Source organism: Geotrypetes seraphini, chromosome 10 (assembly GCF_902459505.1).
Source record: "Geotrypetes seraphini chromosome 10, aGeoSer1.1, whole genome shotgun sequence".
In the NCBI taxonomy this organism is placed as follows: Eukaryota; Metazoa; Chordata; class Amphibia; order Gymnophiona; family Dermophiidae; genus Geotrypetes; species Geotrypetes seraphini.
The window spans coordinates 123,557,434-123,584,612 of record NC_047093.1 but is presented as its reverse complement, the minus strand read 5'-3'; the positions used below and the strand labels follow the sequence as shown (position 1 = coordinate 123,584,612).

At 41.2% G+C, this 27,179-nt stretch overlaps 1 protein-coding gene across 1 annotated transcript; it reads left to right on the top strand.

Moving 5' to 3' along the window:
• On the top strand, positions 1-27,179 carry RGS13 (regulator of G protein signaling 13). The gene is made up of 5 exons (XM_033962156.1): positions 1-148; positions 9,481-9,546; positions 14,521-14,582; positions 17,575-17,741; positions 24,862-27,179. Exons 2-5 carry the CDS (start codon positions 9,485-9,487, stop codon positions 25,072-25,074), a joined length of 504 nt encoding a protein of 167 aa, XP_033818047.1. The 5' UTR covers positions 1-148; positions 9,481-9,484; the 3' UTR covers positions 25,075-27,179.

Below are 27,179 nucleotides of genomic sequence, written 5' to 3'. Positions count from 1 at the left end.
GGCTGCAGGAGGAACAGTAATAGAATAGCTTTGCTTAAGACAGAGGAGAAAGTGCTGTTGATATAATGAGATCAAGGACCTCAGTTCTGAGACTGATGCAGAGAAAGGGAACGCATTAAGAAGGTGGCATAGCTCAAGAAGATAGTCTGTAAGTACTGAACCTCGGCCTGGGGAAGTTGCTTACATAGAACCAGATAGAATGTCCCAGGGCTTGTGCTCAAGGAAGAGGATACTACATGTTTCTGACTTGTGGATATTTTCATTATCACAGGACATATTAGTGTGGCTGCCTTATTAGTCTACTAAAAGAAAAGCCATTAAATAACCATTTTGTTTTCATCCAAACTTATATAGACTATAACTTCCGTAAGCTAGTTAAGAAATGCATGAATTTAGCACAATATTTGTTTGTTAACTGACTTGGATTCTCTTTCATCAACACTGTAGTTTTGACATACCGTATGTTGATCTACACTTCTCCCTCTGTATTCGCGGTTTCAGCAATCGCGGTTTCGATTATTGGCAGTTTTTCGCTTGCTGGCTCCTCCCCCCCAAAAAAAATTTACATCAGCTTGCATAGAGAAATCGCCGATTTCAAGTATTTCCAGAGCAAAATCGCTGATTCCCAGCACTTTCTTCACCGTGTTTTGCCTCTCCTTCAGGAACGGGTCAGGACTCCCACCATGTTATTCGCGGTTTCACCATATTCACGATGGTTTTTAATAGAAAACAGCGAATAACATAGGAAAAAGTTAATCACGTTTTTTTCTGTATTCGCGGGTCTGTTAATCTCCTATCACAGCAAATACAGAGGGAGAAGTATATTTTTAAAGTAAATTATGTGACACACCTAATGGAATTATTATTTTATAAATAACAGGATGTATGAGGCTTTTTTCAAGCTAGGATTTCATGGCATTTGGTATTGAATACAGTAATTCTTTTGCATGGTTTTACAGCAATTTTGGTTTCTGCTTCATTACAACACTATACATTAACATTTCACCAGCAACAGAACAGGGTAGTGAACTTCCACAGGAAGTAATCAAACTGTACTTCCTCAATGCAGATTTTACACAATGTTCCTCTATAACTAATATGTCGTCTTTTCGTGCTTTCATGGAAGGAGATCAACAGAGGGTAGTACGATCAAGGTTTAATGTGTAGCTAATATACAAATATCTGTGCCCTCCTGGTATGTTTTGTTCTCTTTTTACAAGCTTTTATTCTAATTACTACTGCAGAAATGTGCCAGACTGACAGCATTAGGGTTTGGTTTATGCATACTCTATCCATCACAAGCAGATCAGGTTTTCAGAACTTTTGCAAGGAGCATTCATGAAATATTTGCATGCAGGTTATCCAAGAAACTTAACAATTTGCATTATTTGATTAGCCAGAAAACCAGATCTGTTTGCAGCACTAAAGGACTAACATTGTTTTCCTCGACATAGGCCAGAAGCCTTAAGGATCAATATACCGTATTTGCCGGCGTATAAGACGACTTTTCAGTACCTTAAAATCCTCCCCAAAGTCGGGGGTCGTCTTATACGCCGGGTACTGTTTACATGCCCTTACTTTACATGCCCTAACACACAGTTCTTCAACCGCCGGTCCGCAGAAAATTTCTGCCGGTCCGCACAGGACCGGCGAGATCAAGTCGGCAGTTAAATTTCCTGCCGACTGCGGTTCCTGTTGATTAATGTTCCTCCCAGCCTCAGGCAATCAAGATAGGCTGCCAACGTCGGGGCCTTCCCTCTCTGAGTCTCGCCTGTTCGGAAACAGGAAGTTGAAACAAGTTGCTGAAGAGGGCCGCGGGGAAGTTGCGATTAGACCGGAGAGAGCTGCAGATTCAGGTGCAGGTGGAGGGAGATGGTCAGCGTGTGCGAACAAGATCCTGGGGAGCCTTCACAGTGGCTGTATCCCCTCCCACCAGCTCTCCAATTTGCCAGGGCAGTGATTTACCGGCAACTTCCTGCAGGCAAGTACGGAGAGCTGCTGGAAGGGGAGGAAGCCACTGTAGGAGGCAGGGAAGGTGCTGGAAAAGGGAGATCTATTACTGGACTTGAAGGGAATTAGAAGGAGAGGTGTGCGGAAGAAGGGGTAGTCTTATAAGTACGGGGTAGTCTCACTAAGTATGGGGAAAGTTCCGTTGGACTGGAAAACAGCCAACGTCGTTCCTCTACATAAAAAGGGTTGCAAGGCTGAAGCTGCGAACTATAGACCGGTAAGCCTCACCTCTATAGTGTGCAAACTCATGGAAACACTAATTAAGTATAAATTAGATACGATCCTGAATGAGGGAAATCTCCGGGATCCCAGCCAACATGGATTCACCAAGGGTAGGTCATGCCAGTCCAATCTAATAAGCTTCTTTGACTGGGTAACAAGAAGACTGGACTCAGGAGAGTTCTTGGACGTCGTGTACCTGGACTTCAGCAAAGCGTTTGACAGCGTCCCACACCGCAGGCTGCTGAACAAGATGAAATCGATGGGATTAGGAGAGACTCTAACTGCATGGGTTAAAGATTGGCTTAGTGGCAGACTTCAGAGGGTGGTGGTCAACGGTACCCTTTCTAAAATGTCGGAGGTGACCAGCGGAGTGCCACAGGGTTCGGTCCTGGGCCCACTCCTCTTCAACATATTCATTAGGGATCTGACTCAAGGGCTCCAAGGTAAGGTAACCTTATTCGCTGATGACGCCAAACTATGCAATGTAGTAAACGGCTGTAATCTTCAGGATGCTATGGAGCAAGACCTGCGTACTTTAGAAGGTTGGTCCTTGATCTGGCAGCTGGGCTTCAATGCCAAGAAATGTAGGGTCATGCATCTCGGCAACGGAAATCCTTGCAGAACTTGCACCCTGAATGGAGAAACTTTAGCCAAGACTACGGCAGAACGAGACTTAGGAGTAATCATCAGTGCTGACATGAAAGCATCCACTCAAGTGGAGAAGGCTTCATCTAAAGCACGGCAAATGATAGGCTGTATCAAGAGAAGCTTCGTCAACAGGAAACCTGAAGTCATGGTGCCACTGTACAGAGCCATGGTGAGACCGCATCTGGAATGCTGTGTTCAATTCTGGAGGCCACATTGCCGTGGGGATGTGCTCAGGGTTGAATCGGTTCGGCGGATGGCCACCAGGATGGTCTCGGGGCTAGGGGGTCTCCCGTGCGAAGAGGGACTGAGCAAATTGCAGCTCTACACTCTCGAGGAGCGTAGGGAGAGGGGAGACATGATTGAGACATTTAAGTACATCACGGGACGGGTAGAGGTGGAAGATGATGTCTTTCTTCTCGGGGGACCCTCGACCACAGGAGGACATCCGCTCGGGCTCAGGGGAGGGAAGTTCCGTGGAGACACCAGGAAATACTTCTTCACGGAGAGAGTGATTGAGCATTGGAACGAGCTTCCAGTGCAGGTGGTCGAGGCACGCAGCATCTCAGACTTCAAGAACAAATGGGATACCTATGTGGGATCCCTACGAGGTCATGCCAAGGGATAGGGTCACTAGGACTGAATGAGCGGGTCAGTAGAGTGACATTATAATTACAATTATTCTTTAGGGGGTCAGTAGATTTAAGAGGGTGGGTAAATAGTGTGGGCAGACTTGATGGGCTATGGCCCTTATCTGCCGTCATCTTTCTATGTTTCTATGTTTCTATGTTTCTATGTTTCTATACGGCGAGTATATAACAAACTCTATATTTTAACTGTAAAAGTTGGGGGGTCGTCTTATACGCCCAGTCGTCTTATACGCCGGCAAATACGGTATATATTTTTTCATTTGGGAGATAATTATAGAAACATTAGACTCAGTTTGCAAAGGAGTGATTTCCGAAACCATACAAAAGTGGTCAGCAATCGCCATCATAAAGAATAGCACCTGAGGTGGACCACCCTGACTCCCCCCCACCCCACCCCTTTTTCCAATCACTTTTTTATGTCTTTATTGAGTTACAGCCTCCAAAACTGAATCCAGTACTCCAAGTGTGGCCTCACCAACAACCTGTACAGGGGCATTACTACCTCCTGGTAGCCTAGCTTTGTTCTGGTCTATGGCCACTGCCACTGCCTTGCCACATTGTGTCACTGCTTTGATATCCTAAAGCACTGTTACCCTCCTGGCCCATGTGTATCTTAACCCCCTATCACATACAGCGTCTTAGGATTTAAATTCTCTAAGTATTCTTTTATAATAGCAACACCTTGACTTATGACAATTCTGGAACTTGGAAGCGAGAAGGATGGCAGTTTGAGTGCAGAGCTCCTCTCCCTGGACAATCTGACTGCTTTTAAATATCAGCAGCAGTGGGAGATCAATTGCTTTTACACCTAAGCAGCAACGGGACCAACCCACCAAAAACCCACAGTCCCGGTCCTGCAAAAATATGAGCTCCACCCTCCCTGCAGTTCGCTAGGAAAATCAACTGCTTTTACACCTAAGCAGCAGCAGGACCAGCCACCACTACCAAGAGCACTTTGCCCCGATCCAGCCAGGCATGTGAGCTCCTCCCTCTGCAGTCCATTGGAGAGATCAATCTACCTGCTTTTAAATATCAGCAACAGTGGGAAATCAACTGCTTTTTACACCTCAGCAGCAGTGGAACTATCCGCAACTACCAAGAGCACACAGACCCGATCCAGCCAAGAGTGTGAGCTCCACCTCCCCCTGCAGTCCACTAGGAAGATCAACTGTTTTTTACACCTAAGCAGCAACAGGACCAGCCACCACTACCGAGAGCCCTTTGCCCTGATCCAGCCAAACAAGTAAGCTCTTCCCCCAGCATTCCGTTGGAAAAATCAATATGCTTGCTTTTAAATATTATCAGAAGTAGGAGATCAACTGCTTTTACACCTAAGCAGCCTATAATAGGAGCCCTTGCCCCGATCCAACCAGGCATGTGAGCTCCTCCCCCTATATCCCGTTTAAGAGATCAATCTACCTGCTTTAAATATCAGCAGCAGTAGAAAAACAACTGCTTTTACATACAAGCAGCAGCGAGACCTACCGCAACCACCAAGAGTCCACAGACCCGATCCTGCCAGGAGTGTGAACTCCTCCCCCTACAGTCCATTGGAGAGATCAATCTGCCTGCTTTTAAATATCAGCAGCAGTGGAGATCAACTGCTTTTACACCTAAGCAGCAACGAGACCAGCCACAACCACCGAGAGCACACAGACCCGATCCTACCAAGAGTGTGAACTCTTCCCCCCATGCAATCCGCTAAGAAGATCGACTGTCGGCTCCGGGCGGCTTTCCCGCAGAGGAGAGAATCCTGCATTCACCGTGGGCCTCATCTGGGGCAGCCTCCTTGGAGCGGCTGGGGCACGGGCAGTGTGTCTGGGAGGGAATGCATGGATGGGAGAACATCGCAGGGGAGGAGACATAGGCATCCTGGGACTGTCTGCCAAGTCTCTTCCCTGAAGAAGCCCTTTCTGGAAACGTCAATCGCTCCTCCTAAACTTACTTGCTCCACTTCATCACTGACGCTGAAACCGTGTCTTCAGACAAAGTTTTATTTTATTTTTCTTTCCAGCTTATGATTTATCTTTAATCTTATCTATTGTTTTGCCTTTTGTCTTTGTTTTGTTCTATTTCTATCATTTAAATTTCTCCAGAATTCTACTGTTCAACGGCTCCCCCTTCTGCTTCTATTCCTTTCTCTCCTCTCTTCTACCTTCCAAAGTATTTAGATCAATGCTGTCTTGTTAAAATGTTTATTTTATTTTTCCTCTAACTCTACTTTTCACTTCTCTATTACCCTCCAGGTACTTTAGTTAGATTGTGAGCCTTCGGGACAGTAAGGGAATTTTTCAAGTACCTTTCTTATTTCTAATCTTAATGTATATTTTCTGTAAACCGCTTAGAACCTAACGGATGTAGCGGTATATAAGAAATAAATTACATTACATTATGTACTTGTGTAGACATTTACACATGTTCAAAATCATTTGTAGTCACAGACTGACCTAGGGAAGACAGCTTGTGTGATTGTTCAGATTTGCTCATCTCTCTGAGACACAAATCGGCCTACCCAGGGGCAAAGCTTGATTTTCTCTTATGAATTCATGCTTATTAAATTTGCCATTGGTATGTCTACATGACCCTATCACCAATCTGGGCCAACTGAAGTCTTAGGCCTTGCCCAGTGCATCTCAGGATGCACCAGGAAGAATGCCTAAGGCCCAGGTGCTTGACGGCCAGAGGGAGTAGACATCCCTCTGTCCCTCCTTACTTCTGAAAGGTATGAGGGGGAGGGGTGTCAGAGTAGGGGTGTCAGGGTAGGGTGTTCAGATTTCAGAGGGTATTGGAGTGGGGCATTAGGGGTTCAGGGTGTCGGCAGCTGGGGGTGTTGGTGGTTTGTGGGGAGGCAGGCGGCAGGAAGGAGTGGGCATCCCTCCTGTCCATCTTCTATGGGGGGTGTTAGCAGTTTGGAGGGGTGGCAGAAGGAGGGAGTGGGCATCCCTCCTACCAATTTCAAGAGATTGGTGTGTGTGGGGGGGGGTCCTCTGTTGCAGCTGGCTGAGCTGATCGCAGCAGGGGTATTTTCCCTCCGATCAGCTGAGTCAGCAGGACTCTCCAAAGTTGTTGCTTCGGAGAGTCCTGTCAGCTCAGCTGCTCGAGTCTACTTTTAGGATTTGAAATGTAGGGCAGCATTTTTCAGGTCTACATTTCAGGTGTCTGTCACAGCTGCTTAAACTCATCCAAGGCCACTTCCAGGCAAAACCATGCCCACACCCAGCCTTGGGCAAGCTTAGGTATTCCTATGAGTCTCCCTAGACCCACTGCAAATGCCTACAGTGCATCAATGAACTTTTCTCTAAAAACGTGTATCCCGATTGGCTGCCAGTCAGGATATCCATTTATAGAATCAGCCCCTCAATGTTTTCTAACAGTGGCACCATTCCTAAATGACCTTTACAGAAAGATTAACTGTTCTTGAAAATGCACACAAGGAACAAATAGACTTTCATTCAATTTCAGGTAAGCTTAACTCCTCTGTTCACCTCTGTTTACTTGGAATAAACAGTCACTTATAGAAACTGAAAAAAAAAATCACTCTCTGTGTTTACTTGCAACTTTGGTTCTAAGAATTGTTCTAGAAAGGTATAAAATGGACTTAGCATTTAGCACATGAAAGTATGTACTAAGCTCTAGTAAAGGTCCCTTTAATTTGGAGTATTTTTATATTACAAAGTAAGCACATTCTAAAAATAGTTGCTTCATTATAGCAAAAGTAATGGCGAAAAGGGCTTTAGATAATTCACGTCACATTTAAAGCAATCTTTGGGATCCTCTTTTGATCACTGAAAGATTAGTTCATCTAGTTTTCTGCTATTTCAAATTAGTTTGTTTGTTTTTTAATAGTATAATTCATACAAATATTTAGATCAATATATTATTCAAAAGTCCCAGCCTAAGTGCATTATCCTATTTATGTGAACCAATTCTTCAAAGAAGATCCAAACTATACTTTCCTTTTGAAAAGTGTTTTGTGAAAAGGAACTCACGAATTTGCACTTGCTTTTTGGTGGGTTCTCGTCCCCTTGAAATAAGAACATAAGAATTCCCACTGCTGGGTCAGACCAGTAGTCCATCGTGCCCAGCAGTCCTCTCCCGCGTCGGCCGTTAGGTCAAAGCCCAGTGCCCTATTTGAGTCTAGCCTTACTTGCGTATGTTCTGTTCCAATAGGAATTTATCCATCCTTGTCTTGAATCCTTGAAGGGTGCTTTCCCCTGTGAGCCTTCGGGACAGTAAGGGAATTTTTCAAGTACCTTTCTTATTTCTAATCTTAATGTATATTTTCTGTAAACCGCTTAGAACCTAACGGATGTAGCGGTATATAAGAAATAAATTACATTACATTACATTACATTACCACTCTCTAGGTGAAGAAGAACTTTCTTACGTTTGTAAGGAATCTATCCCTTTTTAACTTTAGCGAGTGCCCTCTGGTTCTCTTCACCTCAAAGAGGGTAAACAATCTCTCTTTCTCTACAAAGTCAACTCCCTTCAATATCTTGAATGTTTCGATCATGTCCCCTTCTCAGTCTCCTCATAAATCTGAGAATGTGATAGTCTCCTTCCCCAGTGTAAACATACCCCCCAAACTATCTGCTATTTACAATCACATGCATTTTTAAGCACGGGACATTTATAAGAAGCATTATGAAGGAACTTTTATTATGAACAATTACGAAAGTGATTGAAGAAAGATATTGATCAGAACAGGGAGTCTAGCTTTAATAAATGATCAAGAAACACTCTGTATGGAACCAAAGCCATTTAACTATAAGTTGGAGGGTTTATTGTTAGGTATGACAGTGGCAGTATACTTGTCACATGGGGATCACTATCCAACTACAGATACTCAGATAAAGCTATCTGGATATCTTTAAACATATATTCAAAAAGATATCCAGTGAAGTCAATGCTGCTGAATAGAGCTAGCTAAAGGTATCTAATACTTTTATCTGGATATTTCAAGCCTGCTGTATCTGAAGCTGATTATCTGAATAACTGACTGGAGAACAGCTGAACTTCACTACTATCTGGATAGTTAAACCCACCCCTGCTATGCCTCCAATTCAGAACCAGCTTGTTTCTGTGTTCCTTACTTACATTGTTTCGTTCTACAGTCACCACCACTTTCAGAACCCCAAAAGTGTATCAAGCACAAGAACAGGCACTTCCTATAGTCTCACAGAGAAGGGCGACTAAAATGGTTAAGGGGCTGGAGGAGTTGAGTTGTCGTACAGCGAGAGATTAGAGAAAAGAGGAGATTGAGAGGGGACATGATCGAAACATTCAAGATAATGAAGAGAATAGATTAAGTAGATAAAGACAGGTTGTTCATTCTCTCCAAGGTAGAGAGAACGAGAGGACTTTCTAAAGTTCAAAGGGGATAGATTCCGTACAAACGTAAGGACGTTCTTCTTCACCCAGAGAGTGGTAGAAAACTGGAACGCTCTTCCGGAGTCTGTCATAGGGGAAAACACCAAGACAAAGTTAGACAAGTTCCTGCTGAACCGGAACATATGCAGGTAGGGCTAGTCTCAGGACGCTGGTCTTTGACCAGAGGACCGCCATGTGAGCGAACTGCTGGGCACGATGGACCACGGGTCTGACCCAGCAGCGGCAATTCTTATGTTCTTATGTAAGCAGTACAAGGAAAAGGAATCCTAAAATATTGCCTATATAATACAACAAGCTGACCAATGCCTGTCTTGGAGAAGAATATCAGCACTACCCGCAGCCATAATCTTATACAATATATCCAAAGCACTTTTACTAAGGCACGCTAGCCAATTTAGCATTCGCTAAATGCTAATGCGCCCATTTTATTCTAGTGCGCCTTAGTAAAAGAGGGGGATTAATTGCTGTGGTTCATTCCATTTCTTTACGTAATCTACTGTAGTTTTGTTCTGAAAACAAAACCCAAACAAACAAGGAACCCTTTTCTTTTATTTTTCAGGAAAATGAGCCCAAAGATCTGCTGGCTTTGCAGGTTATCCAATACTGAATCCAGTGAAACCTCAAAGTAAGTATCACTTCAAGCCTCCAATCAGGTGTCTTTCACATCTAACACCAAGAGACAAAATTCACTTGGATCAATACAGTAGAACCTGAGAACAAAAAAGAAATTATGGTAGTTTTGGGTTCTAGAGACAAGTGCAAGTCAAACGTAGACAGAATAGGCTAGGCAGTTGTTTAAGGAGATTGTATGTGGAGAGAGGGTACAAAGCAACTGCAGTCAAAGCAAGATTTTGGGGCCCAAATAAGGCCCAAAATGGGGGGTCTTGCTTTATATTTGAGTCTTTCCCCTCCGCCACCGCTGCAAGCCCTCCTTTGAACCAGCAGTCGTTTGCTGCATCGATCAGCACGTGCTTCCACTCCTGCCCGCGCCCCGACCCCCACCGGAACGTCAGCTAGTGCTCCCTCCCTTCTTCCCAAGTGAAAGTAGCACACATGCCTGCACCCCTACACCCACCTAAACATCAACCAATTCGAACCACTGAGATTGCGTAAAGCAGAGACTGTTTCAACGTGTCTGTTACAAGAAGATATGCTTTCTTTGACGGGTTCTCTGAGGCAGCACTCCATGCGAAATGCGTGAGAACCCTGAGAGGAGCGTTAAATACAATGACTTTGAGTGAAGCGCTGAATATTTTTTGAGAAAAGTGAAAATCAATTGCCTTTATGAAGTTTTTGAATATTTGTAGTATTTAGTGAATATCAAAGGTACAATGATTGAGAATATGAGACGTTGACTAGTGGGCTTGGTCCACATTACGATCTCACAATATCACCATTTTCTCTGAGCACTTTGGCAACATAACAGTCCTTATATGTGAGAGAGCATATGAAGTCTGAATATCTGCTGGTCGCTTTTGTTTAGTTACAGTCTTAAATTTTGATCACTTTTCTCCTCAACAATGAATTTCCTGTCTAATGACTTCTCTTTCTTCTTCCCCTCTTGAAGTCAGTCAATTTGTACCTTTGCTTAATCTTTTGTAAACCGCATAGAACTTCATGGTATTGCGGTATTACATTACATTACATTACGGATTTCTATTCCGCCTATACCTTGCAGTTCAAGGCGGATTACAAAAGAATTGACTGGACATTTCCAGAGATGTAAACATTTCAGATGAGATTACTGGACATTTTCCAGTGAGGATGCAATTTTTTTTTTTTTTTTTTTTTTTTTTGGGTAACTGGAATTTTCTGGGTGAAGGTGAGAGGTTGGAGAAGTGAGCTGGTGGTAGGTAAGGGGGTTAGGATTTTTGGATGAATTTTTTGAAGAGCAGGGTTTTGATTTCTTTGCGGAACGTCTTGAAGTCGTCCGATGTTGTCAGCAGGTTGGAGACGGATTGGTTGAGTTTTGCTGCTTGAGTTGCCAGAAGATTATCGAACATTTTCTTGCGATGTGTGCCCTTGAAAGGGGGGAAGGTGAAAGGGTTAGGGGTTCTTCTGTGTCTTTTTGAGGAGATCTGGTTTAAGCGGTTGGTTAGGTAGGATGGGGTATATAAGCTGTTATTATTATTATTAAATTAGGAGCAGTTTACAGAGGACATAATTTCAGGTTGAGGGGTGGGAGACTCAAGAGTAATGTAAGGAAATTCTTCTTTACGGAGAAGGTGATGGATGCCTGGAATACGCTCCCGAGAGAGGAAAACGGTGATGGAATTCAAAAAAGCGTGGGATGAACACAGAGGATCTAGAATCAGAAAATAATAGTAAATATTGAAGAACTAAGGCCAGTACTGGGCAGACTTGCATGGTCTGTGTCTGTATATGGCCGTTTGGTGGAGGTTGGGCTGGGGAGGGCTTCAATAGCTGAGAGGGTGTAGATGGACTGGAGTGAGCTCTGACGGAGACTTTAGTAGCTGGAACCTAAGAACAGTACTGGGCAGAGCTTTAGGTTCTTGCCCAGAAATAGATAAGAAGAAGAAAAAAAAGAAAACCCAACAAATTTTTAGGTTGAATCAGGTTGGACAGACTAGATGGACCATTCGGGTCTTTATCTGCCGTCATCTACTATGTTACTATGAATCGAGCCTAGTGGTGCCTAAACCTTAGGCATTCTCTATTCATACCAGGGTTTTTTGGGCCTAAACACCAGTGCTTAAGTCCACTTTAGGTGCCTTTATGCAAAACAAACCCATTGTGCAGCGTCAGCGAGCAGGCCTGCCCCGGAAGTAGAATGAAGTGCTCCAGGGCAGGCTTGCTCATTGACACAGTAGCTACCCAAATATTTAAAATTAGAACACCAGGAAGTGGGTGTGAGGGCAGGCACCATGCGAGAACACCAATCGTTAGGGAGGCCATGACCCCTGTGGCCTCTCCCAATCCAAAGCCTATGCCAACCACTACTACCTTTCACCTCTTAGTGGTCACAGAGTCAGCAACTTTGGGTATTTTGAGCTTTGGTTCTTCCTCTCCCTGGGATGTTCTCATCTCCTCTACTTCCAGGACTGTATACCGGTTCTTCGAGGGCAGGCGGAGACATAGTACTGATCCTGCAGGGCCCTGTAATCTGAGTCCAGCTGTCCTCTCTCAACATGACCTCTTCTTCCCCACTGCTGGAAATCTTTGATGCCTCGTGAAGCATTGCATCAATGTATATCTCATTCTCAAGGGTGCTTCTCAGTCTTGCTACCTCCTCTCTCAGTTCCTTCACTTTCTTCTTGAGGAATTCAAGCTGAAGATATCTTGCACACAGAACCAGCCCCTGTCCTAGGGTAACATTCTCTATCTTCACAGAAGCAGAAGCTGTAACCGGAGCAATGGCTTTGTTGACATGATGTTTCTCAGCCAGAGAAGTACTCACGCTCAAATGAACATTTTGTTCCCCTTAGCAAATGAAAAACCACAGAAATGACATGGGAAAACAAACAAAATGAAAAGTCTGTACCTGCACACCCTTATACCTCTGTGATACAGTTTAAAGAAAAAAAGAGGCTGAGGACATTCTTTCTCATTTTAATTTTAATGGATTCTTAATCTATATGTAGGCAAAAATTACTGGCTTTTCAGCTATATACTGGTGATGATGATTAATAAAAACATATAGCCCACTCTTTCTAACATTGGTATCGTTCCAAAACAGAGAATTCTAAAATTACAAAATTAAAACATAAACCATTAAAACAGTTCAGGCTTACAATTCATGATAAAACAGAGTATGCCAACAGTGATTGTAATAAGAATCTTTCTTCTTGCTTATTAGAGAATGACATGGGGGACAGATTTTTCGCCGTCCCCGCGGGAACTCATTTTCCCATCCTGTCCCCGCGAGTTCTTTTCCTGTCCCTGCTTCATTCCTACAAGCTCCGTCCTCATCTGCACAAACCTCAAACACTTTAACATCATACGTGTTCAAGGCTTGTGCAGTTAAGATCGAGCTTACAGAAATGGGACAGAGACAGGGACAAAACACGCGGGGACGGAACGAAGAAATTTAGTTCCTGCGGGGACAGGGAAACATTTGTCCCCGTGTCATTCTCTATTGCTTATCAATACAATAAACCAGTGTCTCTACTACCATAGTTGGACTGGCATTATTGTCTTCCTCATAACTCAGAAAAAAAGAAGACTGTACAAACGGTCTTCAGAAAAAAGAAGATTCCGTACAAACGTAAGGACGTTCTTCTTCACCCAGAGAGTGGTGGAAAACTGTAACGCTCTTCCAGAGTCTGTCGTAGGGGAAAACACCCTCCAGGGATTCAAGACAAAGTTAGACAAGTTCCTGCTGAACTGGAACGTACGCAGGTAGGGCTAGTCTCAGGGCGCTGGTCTTTGACCAGAGGGCTGCCGTGTGAGCGAACTGCTGGGCACGATGGACCACGGGTCTGACCCAGCAGCGGCAATTCTTATGTTCTTATGAGATCACTTACTACCTCTTAAATCTATGACTAACGCAAGAAATGACCATAGACGTTCTTAGGCGCCGTCATAGATGCGATTCAAGTCAAACATAGGTGCTGGAGATGAAGGCCTTGAAAAGCCTGGCACCTTTGTTTGAGGTAGCTGTGATTCCACAAGTGGTGCCGTTGCATGATTGACACGCGATCGGTGTCTGTCTTTTGTAGAATCCGGCCCAGAGTGGGCATGTTAGGCACTAATCCATTAGCACAGTTAACCTGCGCCTAACTTAATTGGCAAAATACCCTTAATAGGCTCAATAATTGCTGAAAAATAAAAAATAAAATTAATTGGGTGATAGGCGCTTATCCGGTTCTATAAAAGATAGGCAAATATCGCATAGTGCTTAGTGGCACCTAACATCTAAGTGGGTGTTTCTGTGGGTGGAGTATGACTTAGGCGCCGCTAAGCGGGATTCTCCAAAAGCAATATAGGCCTTAAAACCCTTGCTTACATTTCAGGCGCCTAAGGGCTCCTTTTTACGAAACCGCGGAAGCGGCTTCAGCGTGCGCGACTTTTCATCACGCGCCAACCCCCACGCTAGCCAAAAAAAACTACTGCCTGCTCAAGAGGAGGTGATAGCAGCTAGCGCATCCGGCGGCTTAGCGTGCGCTATTACACGCCTTAAACCGCTACCGCGCCTTCGTAAAAAGGAGCCCTAAGCTTTCCCATAGGTGCCACTAGCGGCAATTCTGTAAACAACATCTGAGTGTGATTGATATGCAGCCAACGCCATTTTTATTGATGCTGGCTGATTTAGGAGCTGGCCCTTACTGATTTAGGCGGGTTTAGCGCACGGGTCCTATCATCTACAAAATAAGTGACAGTAGGGGCTCATGTGCTAGGGGGAATATTAGCATGTGGCCATTATTGTAAAAAATATCTGAAAAGCAACCATTTTGCCCCAGCTTTAGTGTAAGGGCACGCCAAGGCTATATTTTACTGCTGTTTGTTAAAAGGGCCCCAATGTTTGGAAGAATAGCTCCCTATTACAAGTAAATTAAAATTTAAAAAAATATTTTTCTTATTAAGTCATGAATTTAAATATCACTGGGAATATAATATAGTCTATTTTTTCTGCCCTAAGACTTTCTTTAGATGAAGTATTACAGTGGCCCCAATCACTTCAGAACTTGATGGCTACTAAATGTAAGTCTGATCTAATGCTACCATTCTTGTTAGATTGTTTTAATGTTTTGTTTGTAAAGTAGACATCAGCAGGACCTACATAGGTGACCAAAGAAACATAGAGAAGCAAACTAGTAGGCATTTATTATGAGGGGGTACGGAAAAGTTTTCAGCCGACCAACCAGCTTCCTAAATTCTGAGCGTTATTTTGCCACCGTAGCTGAAAAGAGGGTCATCTTATTTCGTTAAGTGCCAATTTGCAGAAGCAAAATTCTATGTTTTAACATTGTTTCAGGCCATTGACTGAACCATATCCATGTCATTCTCTTCTTGATTAGACTGAGAACTTTTGTGCACCCCCTTGTACTCTGACTGAGAACATAAAATACAGGAAAGCTCAGGGGAGATAATTTATAAGCCTTTTTTTTGACAATATAACGAAGAAAGTTAAGAAAGAATATTACAACTTGACTTTACTTCTAGAGTTTTGGGTATTATTCTGGATTCCTCTCTCACTTTTAATGACCAGATAAATTCCTTAGCAAAGAAATGTTTCTTTAGTTTGCGCATGCTGAGGAAAGTCAGGGCACTATTATATCAAGAACATTATTTATTACTGGTACAATCCACTGTGTTGGCCCATTTGGACTACTGTAATTCTATTTATTTGGGTTTTAAACAGGGCAGTTTAGATCGTCTCCAGTTAATACAGAATACAGCGGCCAAACTTATTTTTGGAAAGAGAAAGTACGATCATGTTTCCCCATTGCTGAGAAAACTCCATTGGCTTCCGGTCCATCATAGGATCCAGTTCAAGTGTGCATGTGTGGTTTTCAAACTCCTTTATGGAATATTTGACTCTTTGATTTCCCTTAGTGGGAATTCCTTTACATCCTGCTATTCAAGAATTACAACAATTCACAAATTAGCATTTCCTTCTCTGAAATGTATTAAAAGCACTGGGGGGAAGCTTAGTAAATCTTTTACTTTTAAATTGGTGAGAATTTGGAATGGACTTCCAGATTCTCTAAGACTGGTAGATCAATTATTTCAATTTCAAAAAAGTTCAAAAACCTGGTTGTTTTCACAATAGTTAATTTGATTTTAGCTGTTGTATAGTAATTTTAAGCAATTCAACATACTTTTTTCAAACTTTTTCTATCCATCTAATCTAACCAATTTCTGGTTTTATCCCACAGTTTTTACTTGTTATGTTTCATTTTTTAACAAACTGTAAACCGAGTCGAGCTCCTTAGGGAGTAGAATCATAACAATATTTTTAGGTACATCAATTTAATCTAATCTAATTCTTAGTCTTACATACTGAATCATCTACCTTGATTCAGTTTATATAATTAGATCACAAAGAAAGATCCATTAACATTCATTGGAGCTATTGCCTAAAAAGCGATGAAACCTAGTGGTTTTTAAGGTTTTGCAAAAGATCTGAAGAGATAAACACGATCTAAGTTAGTAAGTATGGAAAGGAGTGTGAAATTTTACTAATGGACTTGATTCCTCTCAATGATGGAAAAGAGAGCTTATACATATGAGTTGTTCTCATGCCCGAAGATCTCATTGCTTGCCCTGGATCAATAGCATGAAATGTTGGTACTCCTTGGGTTTTGGTCAGATACTAGTGACCTGGATTGCCCACTGTGAGAAAGGGCTACTAGGCTTGATGGGCCGTTGTTTCTGACCCAGTAAGGCTATTCTTATGTTCTTAGGTTCTTACCTTTTGTTGTAATCTCCCTGGGAATGCCCAGGCTAATTTCTTGTTGTACACCGCCTAGAACTGAAAGTTATTGGCAGGATAGAATGGAATGGAATGTAAAATCATGTTGGTCCCAGGCTCTGGTTTCTGTTCCCCCCCCCCCCTACACCAAGCATCACTCCTCTTTGACCCTATGCCTTCTCCATCCAGCATCTCCCTTCTGATTTTCTATTCTCTATCACGCCTAGCATGTTTATTAAAATTTGATATTCCGCCATATCTAGCAATAGTTTTTGGCGGTTTACATAAAAATACATAGAAAACAGAAAAGAACTCAATAATATATAGAAAAGATCTATACTAAGCAATACAAATCATCCAATCAATAAAATAGTATCATATTGTTTTCTAATTGCCTGATTGCCTGAAAACCTCTCAGCTAGTGAATATGGTCATTTGGAAAAGAGTCAAACTCAAAGGCTTGATGAAAGAAATGCATTTTTAATAACTTTTTTCCCTCTCTGTCCATATACCCCCTCCCATGTCCAACATTGCTTGTTTGTATCCATGTACCATCCCCATGCATCACCTTCCTTTGGGTCCCTGTCCTTATGTTCCCCCTCCATGCCTATCATTTACTCTCTGTGTCTGTATACCTCCCTGTATATGTCTCCTTCTCTCTTCCCTCCTTCCCTCTGCTGTGTGTTCAATATTGCATTCCCTCTTCATTCACCCCCTTAGTTTAGCATCTTTCTTTATTTTCTCTCTTCTCCTCCCCTCTCCCCCCCCCCCTGGTCCAGAACTTCTCTCCCTTCCCTCCAGCTCCAGTTCCCCCTCTTCCTATGGCTCCAGCACCTCTCTCTCTTCTCTTCCCTTCCTCTAGTTCCAGCCCCCATCCTGTGGCACCAGCACCTCACTCCCTTTTCTCGAGCCCCAATCTCCCTCCTGCAGGTATAGCACCTCTCTCCATTCCCTTCAGGCATAGCCTCCACTCAAAGGGTCCAGCACCTCTTTCCCTTCCCTTCCTTTCAGGTCCAGCCCTCTCCCTGCCCCTCCCCCCTAATTTTGTAGTTGTGCTAGAAATGAGTTTTTTATGCAGGAAAGACCTGCGTAAAGGTGCACTAAGCCCATTTCTTTGCGCAACTTACTAGAAACGCCTCTTTGCTAGTCAGATAGGGTAATTCTTGATCCATGCTGCCCTCTGTTACCAATAACTAATAAAAAATACTAAGATGTACATATATGAGTTTATAATCCTCCCAGCTATCATACATGCGTATGTTTATTGTATATTTTCAGATGGTCCAGTAGTGTATCGAGCCTACCTAAAATCTGAATACAGTGATGAGAACATTGAATTTTGGTTTGCATGTGAGAATTACAAGAAAATCAAATCCCAGTGGAAAAGAATTTCAAGAGCCAAGAAGCTATTTAAAATGTACATCCAGCCCAATGCTCCCAGAGAGGTGAATAAGCATTGTCAGTTACACATGACAGACACCAGGTATCCTAATGTAATGCATTGTGTTGGCAGAGCAGAAAAAGACACCAAAGAGTGGCAAACAGTTACTCTTAAATCTGGATGCCGTATATAGAATCCAGGGAGTAATGACTATTTTCTGATTAGTTGCTATTGTGTAATTAGGTGCAAATATTTGATGGCATATACATTGCCTGTGTACACATTCATTTAACAATCTCAATGTGAAAATCTGCACCAGCTCTATGGCTGGTGAAGCGATCAGGTCTAAAATATAAGATGTATTATTGACCTATAACATGTATAGCATGGCTTTTGATGTCAAAGGAATTGGAAGGGGCGTGATTAATTTCCATAATTAGCATGTACCAGCTGTTGGGGTATAGTAGCTTTTTCTGTCACTCTGAGTAGAAGTATTTTCTTGATTCTATGGCTTATTTCCTGTCGCCCCTTCTCTTTAATTGTTGGCTAAAGGATTTCTTTATTTTTATGATTATTTGATTATTTTTGTAATGTGATTTCAAGAATGTTATTGCTTGAATGTATACGAACATAATATATAAATAAAAAGTATTAAAAAACAGAAGACCTCTTTTACAAAGCCACGGTGGTAATTCCCACAGGGCAAACATGAAGCAGCTCATTCAACAGTGTCAGGTCAAAACCGCGGAAGACAAAGGCACGCGCCGACAACTGAGCGCAGCGCAGAGGTGCGCGCCGAAGAAAATAACTGTTTTTAGGGTCTCCAACGGGGGGGGGGAACCTCTCCACTTTACTTTATACAGATCGCGCCGCATTGTGGGGGGCGTTGTGGGGGTTTTGGGGGGTTGTAACCCCCCACATTTTACTGAAAACTTCACTTTTTCCCTAAAACAAGGAAAAAGTTAAGTTTATAGTATAATGAGGGGGGTTACAACCCCCTAAACCACCCACAACACCGCCGCGATCTGTATTAAGTAAAGTGGGGGGGGCTCCCCAACAAAAACCCCCGTCGGAGCCCCTAAAAACTGTCATTTTCTTTGGCGCGCACCTCCGTCTTGCACTCAGTTGTCGGCGCACGCCTTTGTCTTCCGCGGTTTTGTCTATGAACCCATTCAACTCCTCTGGGTTGCATTGCATTTGCTGTGCCAGGACTTGCCACTGCAGCTTTGTAAAAGGGGTTCATATAGGTACCTACTTACAGAATGGGATCCAAACAGGCATATTATTGACACCTAAAATAGGTGCCATTTAAGAGAATTATCCTTTTACCATGCAGCAAATTCAGAACTTTACAGCATTTTAGTAAAAGGGTCGCAAACCCAGCTTTTCTTCCTGGTCTTTAATGGTTGCAACTATTAACTATCCATGGAAAAAAAGTATAAAGTTAGGCGTTTCCATAATACTGTTTGGTAAATTATTATTATTTTACTAAAATAAACCTTAAGTTTATATACCGCATCCTCTCCATAAAGATAGAGCTCAGCACGGTTTACAGGAACTTTAATATAAGGAAGGAAAAACATAATAAGAATTACTAGTGATTAGAAAGAAAGAGAGTAGCGAGATTTACATTTTTGAGAATAGCCAAGTTTTCAAATGCTTTTGGAATAATTGGAAAGAGCCCAGATTCTGCAGCAGGGCAGGAAGGTTATTCCAAAGCTCAGTGATTTTGAAGAAAAGAGATTTCCCTAATTTTCCCGCATAGATAACGCCTTTTAGCGAGGGGAAAGATAGTTTAAGTTTTGGGTGGTGTCAGGTCTCGTAGAATTCCAAGATAGTGGAATTAGAGGAGGAAGAATGCCGTGCAAGATCTTGAATGTTAGGCAGGCACAGAACCCTAGAAATTACTGGAAGCCAGTGAAGTTTTGACAGAAGCAGGGAAACATGGTCAAATGTACTTTTTGCAAAGATCAACCTAGCCGTAGTGTTCTGGATCCGCTGAAGTCTTTGAAAACTTTTCTTGGTTAGACTTAGATAAATGGAGTTACAATAGGCCAGCCTGGAAAGAATGATTGATTGTACAAGGACAGCAAAATGTTGTTGGCGGAAGCAGGATCTCACTTTTCTCAACATGTGGAGACTAAAAAAACATTTTACATACAAACAATTTTGTTTGTGACTGTTGTAGTGTAGCTGATGGTAAGAAGATGAAATTCTATAATATCTTAACAAACCCCTCTTTTACTAAGTCGAGGTAAAGGTTTCTACCGCATCCCGGAGCGCTAAATGCTCCAACGCTGCTCTGATGATCATAAGAGCATAAGAAATGCCGCTGTTGGGTTGGACCAGTGGTCCATCACGCGGCCCCTAGGTCGAAGACCAGAGCCCTAACTGCGATCAACCCTACCTTCGTACGTTCCGGTTCAGCAGGAACTTGTCCAACATTTTCTTGAGTCCCTGGAGGGTGTTTTCCCCTATAACAACCTCCGGAAGAGTGTTCCAGTTTTCCACCACTCTTTGGGTGAAGAAGAACTTCCTCACATTTGTACGGAATCTATCCCCTGAACAGCATCAGAGCATTTAGCATTCCGGGCTGAGGTAGAAACCTCTACTGTAAAAAGGGGGGGGGGGGGGGGATGGGAAATTTGTACAATTCTTTTACAGGAACCCGGACATCTGGATATTTTCATACATTTTTCCACATGAAGCCTTGTCTACAAATTTTTCCTCATTACTAGCATGCCAACAATCCTGTTCCCAAATATGTTGAAGAGCTAGAGCAGGGATCTCAAAGTCCCTCCTTGAGGGCTGCAATCCAGTCGGGTTTTCAAGATTTCCCCCAATGAATATGGATGTGCATGCACTGCTTTCAATGCATATTCATTGGGGAAATCCTGAAAACCCACTGGATTGTGGCCCTCAAGGAGGGACTTTGAGACCCCTGAGCTAGAGTGTATGTTAAAGAAGAAGGAATAATCATTTTATAGAGCTGAGAAGCTACATGACCCTTTGATATCAAAGTTGTAACTATTTGAAATATGTCAAGAATGCTATCATGGAGAGAACTACCTTTCAAACATTGTTGTAACTGGATCTATTTGTAATGAGAGTGTACTGATAAAGAAAAAATGCTTTGTCAAATCTTGAAATAATGTTAAAGATTTTTGAGAATCTAACATGTCTTGAAATGTAAGTAATCCTTTATCTATCCACTCTTTCCATAAGAAGGGTTTTTTGTTAATAAGAACATTGGGATTAGACCAAGGAATGACCTGGAGAGAGTTATAATATGGATTCTTTTTTTTATTCATTTGTTACAAATTATATAACAAATTCAGGAATATCCAATTATAACATCAACATAAGCATTTATAACATCAACATCAACATAAGCATTATAACATCAACATAAGCATCAACAAAGAAAATAAAATCATTCAGTGATCTAGTCCACATTATCTGGCCAACAGTAATTTTCCTTTAGCAACATAAACTTAATATAAGGAAAACACTTAAGTAGGCAGAAAGTGACATCTACATATTTCTTCATTTGTCCTCCCTAGTTGGAAATTAAAACCAAAAAATTATTAATTCTAGGATTCTGTTTGAACCAGTTTATCCTTTAGAAAACCTTCTAACTGAACTGGATCTAAGAAGACATATTTATCACTTGCATATGAGCTAAGACAATTACAAGGAAATTTTAAGAAGAAGGTTGCACCCACTGCTAAGGCTTTAGGCCTAAGTGCCAGGAACTGCTTCCTCTTCATTTTGGTCTGCTTGCAAATGTCAGGAAATATAAGAATTTGTTGACCACAAAACAGAGCCTGTTTTTTTGGTAAAATATAATTTCAAGATAGTCTGCTTTTCTAACTCTGTTTTGAAAGTTACCAAAAGTGTAGCACGTTTTATGATTGTGTCTTTAGATGACTCAAGAAACAAAAAGATTGAAGCTATCTGGAGAAACTAATTTATCAATTTCCCCTTCTGCTCTAATTGAGGTTATCAGGTTGAAAGTTATCCATATCAGCATATTGCAAAATCTCCCTCATATACATTCTTACTAGCTCCAGAGGGGAAAGGAAATGAGTAATCGGTAAATTTAGGAATAATATGGATTTTTAAAAAGTTTTATCTAAAGTATGCAAAGAGTGTACTGTTGCAGATAGGAGATCATTAGCAAAGCGAGAAATGGTAATGGTCAATAACATCCTAGTAGGTGGAGGAGAAGTTATGCTTTGTTCTAAAATCTAAAGTATACCACATAGGAGTCTAATCCCGATGCTCATAAAACCAATGCAGCTCCTGTTGAGTTATGAAAGCCTTATGATAAGAGAGAAAATCTGGAAATAAGACACCACCTAGATCTTTTTCCAATTTTAGTTTCTTTAATGCAATTCTAGGCTGTTTAGATTTCCGAAGAAATAAAGTGAGCAACCTATCTATATGTTTGTAAAATTCTATCAGAAAAAGCTTAGGTATCATTAGTAATATATAATTTATTTTAGGGGTTAGCATCATCTTGATTGTTTCCAACCTCCCCCACCATGTTAATTTGAGAGGATGCCAAGAATGTGTATATTTTTTAATTAAAGTTATAATTTTCTGACTGTTAATATTAATTGACTCTAATATGGATCCATTTAGTTCTATTCCCAAATATTTCAATTTACGAGAGTTCCAAATAAGATCATAAGACTTAACCATTTCAGAAAAGGTGAAATTATTAAGTGGTAAAGTTTCAGTCTTCTGTTGGTTAACCTTGTATCCAGAAAATGGAGAAAAGTTCTTTATTGTTTGAAAGATTAGTGGGAGAGTGGTTTCTGGATTAGAAACGTCTAACAAAACTTGATCCGTGTATGCCGAAAGTTTGATGTCAAGAGATTTATAAGGGATACCAGTAATTTGAGAATTAACTCTAATCTCTATTAGCAAAGGCTCTAAAGCTATATTGAAAAGGTAAGGAGAAAGAGGACAACCCTGTCGGGTACCTCTATGTAATAAGAAGGGTGATGAGAGGAAATTATTTGTAATTATTCTCTCACTGGGATTGGTATAGAGAATCTTAATCTGTTGAATCAATAAAGGAGGGGCACAAAACCAAGACAACACATGAAAGAGATACTTTCACTCTACACGATCAAAGGCTTTCTCTGCATCAAGCGAAAACACACAAAAAGGAGTAGATTGTGTTTGTACAATTTGAGAAATGTGAAAAAAAAAGACGAGAATTATCAAATATTAATTGACCAGGCATAAATCCTATCTGATTAGGGTGAATTATTAAATCAATATTTTTTTAAACAATTAGCCAAAATTTTAGCATATATTTTGTAATCTACATATTGGTCTGTAATTTTGGACTAGAAGTGGATCTCTGTTGGGCTTTGGAATTACAGTAATAACTATTCTAATCATGTATCCTGTAACATTAAATACTTGTCAATCTCATCCATGGTATTGCCATAGACTCTACTTGCTTAAGCAGTAACTGAGACATCTGGAACACCAATGATATATATCTAATCTATCAACTCATTTAGAGTATTATGCTTCAAACAGGCAGTATTTCACTACAAACCCTATTTGGTCTTACCCCTAGTTACCTCACAAATTCACTTTCACTTGCAACTAGTAAACATACTAGACGCTCACGTGCCACTTTCATGTTTCCATCAGTAAAAGGATGTAAATTTTAAAAATTCTACTGTCTCTTATCCTATCAGGCAGCGTCCTGGGACAAAGACTTAAATCTCTTAATTATGACTTCTAGCACTTATTTAGATTTCAGGAAGCATTTGAAAACATATTTGTTCACCAAGTATATAGGAAACTAAGTTATTCTATTAAATTTTAACACCACATAGAACTTCACGGTCCTGCGGTATATAAGCTGAACGTTATGTTATATTACAAATGTGCTACAGTTTTTGGCAAAGAAAGAATATTTCTACTCCTTACTTCATAGAGAACCTAATTCCTCTAATTTAGTCAAGATCTTGCATCAAGAAACTGTTTTTCTAAGTCCTCAGTCTCTCTGTGGATGATCTAGCACTTGTGTTTTTGAAAACAGTTTTGAATACCAAATCATCTATTTCTCTTTACCTACGAGGTTAGGGATGGATGGCGAAGCAGTAAAGAGAAATAGATGATTTGGTATTCAAAATTGTTGGAACCCCCCGGAACCAGCGGATCTTCACTGGCAGGAGAGATGCCCAGTCCCTCCTGCCGGACACCCCCTATTCCACTGCCGGAATGCCCAGCCCACCCCTGGACCCCCTCCCCCCCACCTCACCAGGACCCCCTCTAACCTTTTTTGATGGCTGACCAGACAGGTCCTTCCTCCATCTGGCCTGCCTTCATCTGAATAGCGGGCCTGCCCCTTCTTGGTGCATTGTGAAATGCACCAAGGAGGGGCCTAAGGCCTGATTTTAGGCATGCCATGGACAACCAGAAGAACTAAGAAATCGATTCTGGAAGAGATCAAACCGGCTATGTCACTCGAAGCCCAAATAATGAAATTACGACTGTCTTATTTTGGTCACACTTTCAGAAGAGAGAGATTACTGGAGAAGGACATCATGGTTTGGAAGACTGAAAGAACCAGGTGAAGAGGGCGACCTGCAATCAGATGGCTGGACACATTGGAAACAATCATGGGGATGATGCTGGACTAACACAAAACCAAGTTCTTTTTAGATCTGCAGTTCATCAAGTCGCTAAGACTCGAATACGAGTTGATGGCACCTAACAACAACAAGTAGTACTAATAGTAGGGGAAAATCAATATTTGTAGGCAGGTCAATAGAACACAGGATGTTGCTGATCCTTCTATGGTGGCTTTTCTTACATACGCCAATATCTTTTTCTTTTGACTATATATCTATCCTCTACAGATAACAAAAATTGTTTGTCAAGAAACATAAGTGAATTTCTTTCTTTATCTGAATCAGTTTTCCTTCCCACATTCAAGACTTTCATGTCCTGCAACCCTAAACTTGCAGAAAGATTCACCAGTTCGGTTTTATTTTTCCATAAACATTTGTCATGACCTGTGGTTTTCTACTATCTCTATGCACTGTCATTAGCTTATTGTAAGGCATGCAGAAAAGAGTATCATATCAGTGTATAAAATAAATATATTTCTGATTCTTTAGCAATCTTTTCTCTTCCTTTTTTTTCAGATTAACATAGACAGTCCTATAAGGGAGGCTATCATTAAGAATCTTCAAGCCCCAACAGAGAACTGTTTTGCAGAAGCTCAGCAAATAGTATATAGGCACATGGAAAGGGATTCATATCCCAGATTTCTGGAATCAGACATTTACCAAAATCTCGTCAAAAAATTTCAGACTGAGCAGCTTGTTGGAAACATTCAAACAGAAGGCCATGGATAGACTGAAAGAAGTCCATTTGTTAACTATTATATTTGACCAGTAAAAGTGCTGACCTTTTTTTAAAAATTCTATTTTGTCCCCATATTTCAGTTTTTTCAGCTCAAGCGCTAAGTGATAATTGTTGAGGCCACCAATTTTCTGTTGACATTTTCACATGGGGAAAAGGCTCATCTATACCAGTGACCCTACAGCTACTTGGATTTCCACAATGAATAAGCATGCTGGATTTCCAGTATGTTCAGATAAAATCTACTGAATATTCATTCTGGATATCCTGAAAACCAGAATGATCTTTCACAATAAAACCATATAAACATGAAAATACAAAAGTAATAGGCCAACCGGACCCTACACAGTCCGTGTTTTGGCGAACACGCCTTCCTCAGGGGTCCAATTGATGTCAAATACACAGATAGAAAGATGGAATACAAACAGTGTATTTGTCCTTAAGCGTAAAGTCAGAAATGACTGGAGACCAGCAAAAGTAACACGAAAAATCCCTATAAAGTTTTGTTTTGTTGTGGTAAGTTATGAAATCACTACTGTGCAATTATTCTAAAAATAATCACATTTCAGGGCTTCAATATAAAAAATGATAGGGTCAATATTCAAATTGTTTGTCCAGAGCTAACTGCAGATATTAAACAATATTTGCTTCTCCCTCCCCAACCCTGTTACTAACCCACGGTCCAGAGCGTTAAATGCTCTGACGCCGCTCCAATGTTCATTGGAATTCTATGAGCATCAGAGTAGCGTCTATGAGCATTCCAGATCATGGTAGAAACCTCCACCATGGCTTAATCTGGTTAGTTCTGCTGAAACCAGTTATTTTGTAGGCAGTGCAAAGACCATGACAAGTTCTGATGTTTAATGTATAGTTTAATGTTTTTGTTTTCCATTTATATTATTATTACATGTGGCTTCAATTGCTATTTATTGATCATCAACTTAGTAGTTTAATTTAGACCAATATTTATAAAAACACATATACAGATTTTCAGAAAGCCACACAGATTGTAGCCAGTAGGGATCAGATTCTGTAACTGGTGCTGTTATCGGCAGCTGCCTTAAAACGGCCACTGATCGCGTGCCAATCATGCATTGGTGCCGGTTTCAGAATCGTGCCTGGGGGAAAGATAGATACCTATCTTTGCATGAATCACACCTATGTAGGCACTTTAGGCCACCTAACGCCACTTCCGGCATTAGCCACGCCTACTTTGGCATCCGGCGGCCTAAAGCACGTACTTAGGCATGATTCCAACGCTTTTTACTCAGGCGCTTCAACCTTGCCGAGGATTTTTTTGCCGTTTCTAATGGCATTCTTAAATTTAATTTAGGCAATGGCTTTAGAATTTCCCTCTAAGGGGAAACACCCACTCTTCTTCCCCAGACACACCCTTCTATGAAAAAAATAGAAATTATTTTTTAATGCATAGTTTGTGCACACACATGAAATTACTGCAGGATGCCAGCTTAGTAAAAGGACTGTGCAGTGGAGATTGCAATGTAAAATTAAAGCATACAATTCCATTCCTCCCCTTTTTACAAAACCATAGTGTTTTTTCTAGTGCCAGCCGTGGCAGTAATAGCTTCGACGCTCATAGAATTCCTATGAGCGTCAGAGCTGTTACCACTGCGGCTGGCGCTAAAAACCATGGTTACGGTTTTGTAAAAGGGGGGGGGGTGTTATCAATTATATAACATAATAGTCCATCTCATATTGCCTCCATGTTTGTATTTTGGCCCAAAATTTGAATGTTTCAAATAAATACAACAGCAGGAAGGAAAGTCAAACAAATAAAGGGGAAGAGTTGAGAGAACAAACATAAAATCAGAATATCATCTTTAAACACTGAAATGTTCTTTTCTCCTTTTAGTGTTAGGCATATTTGCACAAAGTGCTATTTTTTATTTTTTGCTATTTATTATGCACAGAAATAATTGATACAATAAGATCATATAGCGGATGGTGTCATTAAGTTAACAGCATTTTAATGTTGTTCAGACAGTACTTCTGCACTCGAAATTGTAAGATCAGATACCAAGTTTATTATACAATAACAATTGGGGTAATACAAATAATATACCATAAAACCCATCAA